General features: G+C 44.1%; 1 protein-coding gene across 2 annotated transcripts; it reads left to right on the forward strand.

Annotated features, from left to right (window-relative positions):
- The first annotated feature begins 561 nt into the window (after nucleotides 1–561).
- Nucleotides 562–8502, forward strand: cdc42ep3 (CDC42 effector protein (Rho GTPase binding) 3). 2 transcript variants are annotated; one of them, XM_072277628.1, is made up of 2 exons: nucleotides 562–1059; nucleotides 6798–8502. In XM_072277628.1, exon 2 carries the CDS (start codon nucleotides 7113–7115, stop codon nucleotides 7890–7892), a length of 780 nt encoding a protein of 259 aa, XP_072133729.1. In that variant the 5' UTR covers nucleotides 562–1059; nucleotides 6798–7112; the 3' UTR covers nucleotides 7893–8502. The 2 variants fall into 2 exon arrangements, with proteins under 2 accessions (XP_072133729.1, XP_072133730.1); XM_072277629.1 differs by lacking the exon at nucleotides 562–1059 and adding an exon at nucleotides 1762–1902.
- Nucleotides 8503–8887: the final 385 nt, after the last annotated feature.

The raw sequence follows: 8887 nt of genomic DNA on the forward strand, positions 1-8887 counted from the left end.
AGCTCTGCCTATTAAACACCCTCCACCTCCCTTTTTCCTGTGTGAGAACATGTTCATTGGCCAGGCTGAACTATAATGACCGTTGCCACCGTTCCTGAACCTCTAGCAAGGTTGTTTTAAGAAGACTCTTCTGGAAACTTTTGTGGCATTCCAGCTGCCTTAACATGACTTTATCTGCCTGTATTCCTGCCGAGCAGTTTCTCTGCCATTAGCCCAGTATATTAACACTCAACAAATATATTCTAGGCTATATAAACACTAGAAAACCCGTAATCCTAAATTGTTTCCAAAATACGGACTGGATTATTAACCTACAAGTATCCTAGATATTCAGATAACTTTCTTTGGAGTCTACTCTCTAGTTTATACTGTTTAGCCTCTAAATTAAGTCTTAAAGACTGTTTGGAGAGGGTCGATTTCATTTGCCGAGGTTACTTTAGAATAATTGAAGCCAGTAACCGCTCCAATTATGTAAATCCGGATCTCCGGGATTTGGATTTTACTCCCTTCCAGCGCTGGTTCCCAACCCACTGTACCGCACAGCCTTTGATATGTCTTGTTTTAAACCCAAGCGAACCAAACTGCCCGTAGCATCAGCCGCTTTTATTGCGTGTTTATAAGAGTTTCGTTTCTTGCTGTAGAAGCTGAAGCGGATAGGCACGTTTCGCCCCTCTGAAGCTTGAATCATCCGCTTCGCGTGCAAGCGGAGTGCAGCTCTCCCGCAGTTCTGCTCCCAGCTGCTCGGTGTGAAAGGAGGGACGCCGAGCACCGGGCAGCCTCGACCCAGTGCGTGTGGATGTGAGTGACAGACGGACACAGGTGGACACCACCGCCCGACCTGTTGGTGGCTGCAACAACTGGCCAGCTGCCACAAATATTGCCTCTTTAACTCCGTGCTCTCGCTGTCAGCGCACAGATAACTTCAGAAGGGAAGGTGCCGGCTGCAAGAAGTTTTTCTGGAGGGATTTACTTCGAAAGAGGAAACCACCTATCTTACTCCTTCAAGCGGCACGATAGTGAGAGAGATATGGCAACGATCCGCTAAGACTGGAGAGACCTGTAAGCTTTTTTTAAAAAAATATTTCCTCTCCAGCTCTTCCTCGGTCTTTCATCTTGAACCGGCCGTGTAGTTTCTTTTCCCGTTCCAGCTTAATTAGCAGTCTATGCGAATAGGGGCAAGATAAAACCTTAGCTCTCTCCTCTCCAAAAGGTCATCTCCCCGAACCTAACTGGGAAATGTTCAAGTACCATTTCACGAGATCGTTGTCTTTCTTTTGGTTCGACCGAATTAATTAGACAGTAATAATAATTATGGGATGGATAAGCACAGACAAAAAAGTTTTGCTTTTAAATATTTAAAACGTTAATTTAACTACTGCGGTGGGAGAGATCGGAAGAATCAACTTCCTTTAACCAGAAAGACTGCGCAATTGAGAAAGGAATGCAGAATATTTACTACAATGTTGGAAAAAGAGTTGGTAGTGCAGAAGCATTTCACCCATCACGTCCATGCTGAGCGCTTAGCACATCTACTGTGGTCCCATTTCCCTACATTGGGATCGTCTCCTTCTATGTCTTGCCTGAAATTAATGCCGATGAAACCCTCGACAGCTCGAGTAATACCTGTTCTTCCACGGAAGTTTCTGACTACTGTAACGTCGGGGACTTTCATGTAACACTAAAGCTCCTGAGGCCGAAATGCAGTTACCACACGAATAATGTGAAGTAAAAATATTTTTATAATTTTAATGTAGAGTTCTCCTGTACTTCTGCCAATCTGCGTGGCTGTTGAAAAAGGGATGGGGTTGCAGTGCTATGAGCTGGCATGCATTCAATGGGCCGAATGGATTCTGATATAACGACTAACTCCAAATCAACACATACAAAATGCTGAGGAACAAAGTAAGTCAGGCAGTATCCATGCAAATGAATAAATAGTTGACGTTTAGAGCTGAAAATCTTCTTCAGGGAAGGTCCCAGAATAAAAAGTTAGGAGGGGGAGAGGAAGCACTATAGCTAGAAGATGATAGGTGAAGCCAGGTTGTTGTCAGTAACGGGCTGGAGAGGAAAGAACCCGATAGAAGAGGAGGGTGGACCATAGGAGAAAGAGAAGGAGGAGGGGATAGGGGTGGGGGTAATGATAGGCAGATGAGGGGAGGAGGAGGGAACATTTTTTTCACTAAAGAAGAAATTGATATTCATACTGTGAGGTTGGAGGCTACCCATGTGGAATAAAAGGTGTTGCTCCTCCCTTGTGGCTACGGGGATCGGGGGGTATGGAGGGAAGGCTGGTGCAGGGTTCTGAGTTGGATGATCAGCCATGATCATAATAAATGGCGGTGCAGGCTCGAAGGGCCGAATGGCCTACTCCTGCACCTATTTTCTATGTTTCTATCTTGGCACAAGAGGAGGTCATGGACTGACATGTTGGAACAGGAATCAGAATTAAAATGTTTGGCCACTGGGAAGTTCCACTTTTTGTGGCTAGAGTAAAGGTGCTCAACGAAGTAATAGCCCAATTTATGAGTAAATCCAAATGTAGAGGAGGCCTCATCAGGAGCTTTGGGTGCAATAGACAACCCTAGTAGATTCATAGGTGAAGTGCTGCCTCACCTAGAGGGATTGTTTGGAGTCTTGAATGGAGATGATGAATGGGCAGTTGTAGCACTTGGCTAACCCCAAACACCTGGCCATTCAAGAAACACCTGGACCTAAAACTAGAAAACAGAACATTTGTGGGGGAAAAGGATATATCGGTTAGATAGAATGTAGTTTGAAAATGGATTATTCATGGTCAGAAAACCAAGGGTTATTTTACTTATTGATTTGGATGTTTGAAATGCCTCATGTTTCCCCTCACAGTTTCATGATTTGCTAATTTTAAAATGGGCTATCTTGTTTGTTTGGTGGTAAATTTAAAGTACCTTTCAAACTAGTGCTTCTCCTTAACTGAGTTCTAAAATGTCCTTTTTCCCCCATACCAGTTAAATTATTGGAGATGGGCATTATGTTCAGCCTGGACAATTTGGAGCAGAGTCTGTGTTACTTGGACTATAGATTTTAAAGAAGCCGTAAAATGTTTTTGGCCAAAAATTCACTGGGAAGGGTAAAAGGAACAAGATGTTTAAAAGGTTGTGAAAGGTCTTGTACTCCACTATCTTGATGTCAGTTGCCATCACCTAAAGCCTTCTGCCTTTCTGCTTGTTGACTGTGACTATCGTTTTATATCGTACACCACAGAAACGTGATCTTCTCCACTATTCAGTCACTTTAATGTAACTCTATTGCTGTGATGTTCTGCTCTTCAGACATGAACTTCCAGGAATCTTCATTTGACAAACTATGTTTAATACCAGACCGATCTTAGTAAAGAAGCAAAGCACAATAAGCTAGAGGAACTTATCAGGTCAAGAAGCATCAACAGATGGAAATGGATAATCAATGCTGACTGTCCTTTCCCTCTGCAAATGCTTCATCTGCTGAATTCCTCCACAGTTTGTGCAGATGCAGTCTCTTGTGTCTCAGTCTTAGTAAAGGAAATGGGATGGGAGGAATTGTTGCCCGGATAAGATTGTCATTTGGCTACTACTGCTTGGGTGGCAAGTTGGAGATATGTCTCTACCAAAGGAGGTGTAGCCTGCAGGTCACCCTTGGCAATGTGTAGCACCTGATTAGCCCCTCCCTCCCTGATCAGCATCACAAACAGCCATGGGCGTAGCTGGCGCATGACATAAGTCCTGGTTGTGCGACTGCCACCCCTAGGCAGACAGTCTCTGAAGAGTATTGATAATGGCTGGGGATCACCCATCTTGTAAAGACAGTGCCCAGAAGAAGGCAATGGCAAACCACTTCCGTAGAAAAATATGCCAAGAACAATCATAGTCGCAGAGGCACGATCACCCACGTCCTACAACATGGCACACAATGATGACTACTGCTCAATAGTTGCATAGCATCGTAATGACCTTTCCAATGGTAACAAAATAGTCCTTGCAGAGGGCTTTGAGTGCTCCTAGAGGTTAGATCACCTTTTGCTGTACACTCGCTAAGGGTCAGAAGATATGTTTCAAATATCTTGGGAGATCATGCCAACAATATGCCAATGGTTTTTCTGGAATTTGTCAGAGAACTGTACCTTCTTTTAGATATTTTATGGTAATCACCATGAGGCAAGCAGTCCTTGGTATCTTGTTAAGGGAGCCTGTGTTGGTTATTAAGGATATGTGAAGTCTTGCAGAGCAGCACCTTGGCTGTAGATGAATGGGAGGGGTGGGGTATAGTGGTAGTCTTCTACCAGCCATTCCGATCATGGTGGACCTTCCCCACCAGTGCTGCACCCAGGAATCTTTGCAACTTCTCAATCTGTCCCTGAGTCATGCTGAAGCCTCACTGTATGTCAGCCATTGTACTTTAGTCTTCATGGAAAGTGAATGCAGGGATGCAAAGTATCAGGTCTAATCAATACTCAAGTCTTCAATCTACTTTAATCCCACAAGACAAAATTCAAATTATGACAGTCAATAATCAGGGTTTAAACTGTGTGCTGACTAGATTTCCAAGTGCCATTTTGTTGCAATTAAAAGCAAGAGCAGCTGTGATACCTCTTGAATTGTGAACCCATCCCAGTGGGCATCCAAGTCTCCATTCTGTTACTTTATGACTTGCTGCCACCTTGCACCAGAATGTAAGAAGTCCTAGAGTAAACAAGCAATTTGTCAATTTTTCCCCTAAAAATTGAAACCAATGTTGCAACTTTGAATAGAGCCTAGCGGTTTGAAAAGCTGGGTTAGTGGTTCATTCTCACTCTCAAGCACTCTTACACTCCAGTAGCATACACTAAGAGATGAAATTTGAATAAAGCAGCCATCATAATCCAGAACCCCACCTACCCCAGTCATCCCCTCTTCAGTAACCAACCACTCCCCCCTTCCCCAACTCCAGTCAGGCAGAAGATTCAAGATCTCAAAATTATGTTGTACCAAACTCAAGTAGGTCTTCTATCTCACTGTTATTAGACCTCTTAACCTCTTAGGCTAAGAGCTGAACTCTTATCTTCCAATTTATTTTGTTCTGGCCTTTATACTTCAGTTCTCTACCTGCACTGAACTTCAACTGTAACAGAATCCAATTTATTATCACTGATTTGACATTGACTATATTTGACATGAAATTGGTTGTGGCACTGGTACAGTGCAAAGGCAAAAATAGTGTAAAAGAACTATAATCTGCAGTCTGGTTTTCTTTTGTATTACCACTTTGAGCAATTGGGTGATCTGTCGGGATGGCAGGCAAACAAAACTGTATCCTGGTAGACATGACAATAGTAAATCAATTCCAATTCCAGATAGATATTACATATGGCTTCCGTGGCAAAACCTAGGCTCACAGAGGACAGTTGTGACAGATGTCAGGCCAGGCCGGGGATGAATTCCGGGATGTGTCTGGTCTCTTGGCTGTCACAACTTTTAAACAATGGCTTTACGGGTTTCTTTCAGGTTGTGAGTGCTCCCGGCTAAGCTTTACTCCTCCAGGAGTCCTCTGTGGAGAGATGTGACTTGTGCCATTAATCATTGCTACTGCTGCAGGGGTGGGTCAATCAGACATTGTCTCCTTCACCATGCAGCCATCCAGTAGCAGTGGGAGGGGCAGGGGTTAAAAGGGAAGCTGAGGCAAAGAAGGAGCAAAAGTGTAGGCTAAGTCAGGGAATGGTTTTCCCAATGCAGCGGGCTGGGTCGGGAGGGCAGCCTGCTGTGTACAAAGCTATGAAGTGTTTCCAGTGGCAGAGAGCTTGGTAAGCAGAGGACATGGATTTCAGAAAATTGGCAAAATAACTGGGCATTTGATGGGAAATATTACTGCTGGGACTCAAGTACTCTGCCTGAAAAGGCCTGTGGAAACTGATTCAATCGAAACAGCTAAAGTTGAGTTTATTGTCATATGAACAAGTACATGCATGCACGGGGCAATGAAAACTGACCTGCAGCAACATCACGGGCACGTAGCATCAGACAAGCAGGATTCACAATAGCCCATAAATTATACACAGTTTTTACAAGAAAGAACACATTTAGAACAAAAAGAATCAAATTCCATCATACTGCAATTTGGCCCTAGTGCTGCTCCACCAAGGTAGTGACTAGGGTTGTGCAGACTGGTTCCAGCACAGGATAGCTGAAATTGGTGTTGTGGGACTTCAGGCTTCTGAACCTCCTGCCTGATAGGTAGCTGCAAGAAGATTCAAGATTCAACGTACGTTTATTATTGAGGAATGTATAAATTCTACAAGCTTGAGATTTGTTTGCTTACATGTAGCACAAAGCAAGAAAACTGAAAAATGCAATTTAAAAAAAAATGAAGACCATAACCACTGTGCTAAGAAAGAGGGGAAAGAAAACACAAACACACACATCATGCAAACAATAGGAGCATTCTGAACCAAACTGAGTCCTTTGGTCCGCTCCCTGCAGCAGCTGGAGTAGGCCCAAGCCTCAATCTCAGATGGCATGGCCTCGATGGTGGGGAGCTTTATAAATGGGATACCAGTTTGTAGAGTTGAGAGAAAGTGGAATTTTCAAAGAGCCAGCATGGGGTGAGCCAAGCGGCCTTGTGTGCTGTGCTATATTGCTTCCCCAGAATGTCGCAGCAGCCAGTCCACTCATGGCAACAACTCAGCAAGGTTAGAAAGCTTTTGAGGCAAAAATGATCCACCTGTCTAAATAAATTAAATCTGTGAAAGCTTCACTATTCAACACCCAGGGGCTTGGATACTAATATTCTGACTCAATTCCTTCCAACAGATCACTTCGTGTTTACAGAGGGAGGTTCCCCAGCTCCTTCTCAAGTCCTGTGTGCGACAAGGATATCGCTTCCTTCAAGTTCGCTATCCCATGCTTTCTCTGCAGGCCAAGGAGGAGGGAAGAAGGGAAGACTCTTGCTTGAAGCTGAGCATTTCATGAACGGACAATATGGACAATTCCTTTCAAATAATAATTTGGAAGGAATAAAAGAGAGACAGGCCTTGAATCTTCTTGTTTTTGCCTGGAAGGTTTTTTAATCTGTGTCTGTTGCAACAGTTGAATGTTTCTGGACGTTTTTCCGACACGGCCTGAGGAATGCCTGCCAAGACACCGATCTATCTGAAAACAACCAGCAACAAGAGAGGCAAGAAGTTTAAGCTAAGGGATATTTTGTCCCCCGACATGATTAGTCCCCCACTTGGAGACTTCCGACACACCATTCACATTGGCAAAGGAGGGGAGCATGATGTGTTTGGAGACATTTCCTTCCTTCAAGGCAAGTATGATCTCTTGCCCGGAAATCAGGGCAAGTCAAAGTTCGGCCAGTATGGCGGCCACAGTGAATTTTTCCGAGCAAACAGCACACCGAACCCTACTTTTCCTGACGCATCATCACCAGTGCTGAAGAATGCCATCTCGCTCCCCAGCATTGGGGGCTCCCAAGCCCTCAACCTACCTCTGCTACCCTCCGTGACCTTCGTACCAAAGCAAGATTTCTCAGCCCCTCCCAAGCCACCACGTCTCCACTCGGACACTGAGCAGGAGGTGCCAGATGATAGCGGGCAATGGGAAAATGGGTACAATTGCATGGAAGGAACTGCGGTGAGAAAGAACACAGCAGTCTCGCAGAACGGTGAACTGCACATCAGTAACACATGTAAGTTTATTGGGAAAACTGTGGACCGTAAAACCATGGAAGAGGATTCCACTCTCAGTCCCAGGCAAAATGGAGTGAGCAAAACAACCAATTCTTCAGAAGACTCCCTCCTCAACCTCACCAGCTCCTTCCTTTCACTTCAGCTGGATCTGGGGCCTTCCATATTGGATGATGTCCTCAACGTCATGGACAAAAAGCCCCAGCTGGAGTTCAAGTAACTGAACAAACTTAACAGCAGTGAGGTTGGACCTCTTTAACACCATGCTAGGATCTACGAATCCATTGGTCTGCAGGCTGAACTGGAAGCAGATACTTGGTCCGTTCTTGGGAATGTTTGACGAATCGCCCTCTGGGATTTCTTCTCAATAATGCTGGTGTTGGTAATCGTGCAATTCTAACTCGCTGAGGAGCACCAAGGACCACCATGGTGCCAAATAGCTCATGGTGCAGCAGTTTCAGATGAACATTGACAATGGCTGTGTTGCATTTTGGAACCAGAGCAAAGCATTCTTGTGCAATTAAGTACGTGATCATAGATTGATGTTATCCTTTCCTCAGTCAGACGACTATACAAAATGATGATTTTCTTAGTTGTAGTGGAAGTTTGTGAGAATCATTTTGTTTCTGGTTATCTATTGTTTAGGTACGTAAAACATTTTTTTGGCAAAATATATTGCTTAAATATACATGTTGCTTGAAATGAGTGCAGCATCTGCCACAATAAAGAGATCAGTACAGGATTGGTGTGTGGTAGAAATTACTTTTCCTAGAGACCACAGATGCAGTGTTTTGACCTGAAGCGTCGTCAATCCCCGTCCTTCCATGGATGCTGCTCAACCCGCTGTTTCTCCAGTAAAAGCTTGTTACTTTTTAGCCATGTTCTGTTCCACGGACAGTGAATGCCTCCCACTAATTGCATGAAGCAATCCAGTCAGTTTTTAATCCCCAGACCAAGGTGTGCGAATGCTCACTTAATGGTTACTACTCCATGTTTGCTTCAAATCGGTTAATGAGCACAGCTCCTTCAGTCAGTTCCCCTGGGACTGCTTCACTGTTTAATCGGATAGTAGCTGATCTGTACCTGAACTCTCTTTACCTGCTGTGATTTGTATAAGCTTGCCCAGCAAAACTCTTAATGATTTATCTTGGAAAAAATCCACAGCGGTCTGATTAGAGGAAGCAGTTGTCATGGAAATTATTTATTTATTGAGAT

The sequence above is a fragment of the Mobula birostris genome, chromosome 2 (assembly GCF_030028105.1).
Source record: "Mobula birostris isolate sMobBir1 chromosome 2, sMobBir1.hap1, whole genome shotgun sequence".
Classification (NCBI taxonomy): Eukaryota; Metazoa; Chordata; class Chondrichthyes; order Myliobatiformes; family Myliobatidae; genus Mobula; species Mobula birostris.

Bases quoted from the DNA above. Each gene is read 5' to 3' on its own strand.
- cdc42ep3 (XM_072277628.1), top strand. From the start codon at position 7,113: ATGCCTGCCAAGACACCGATCTATCTGAAAACAACCAGCAACAAGAGA.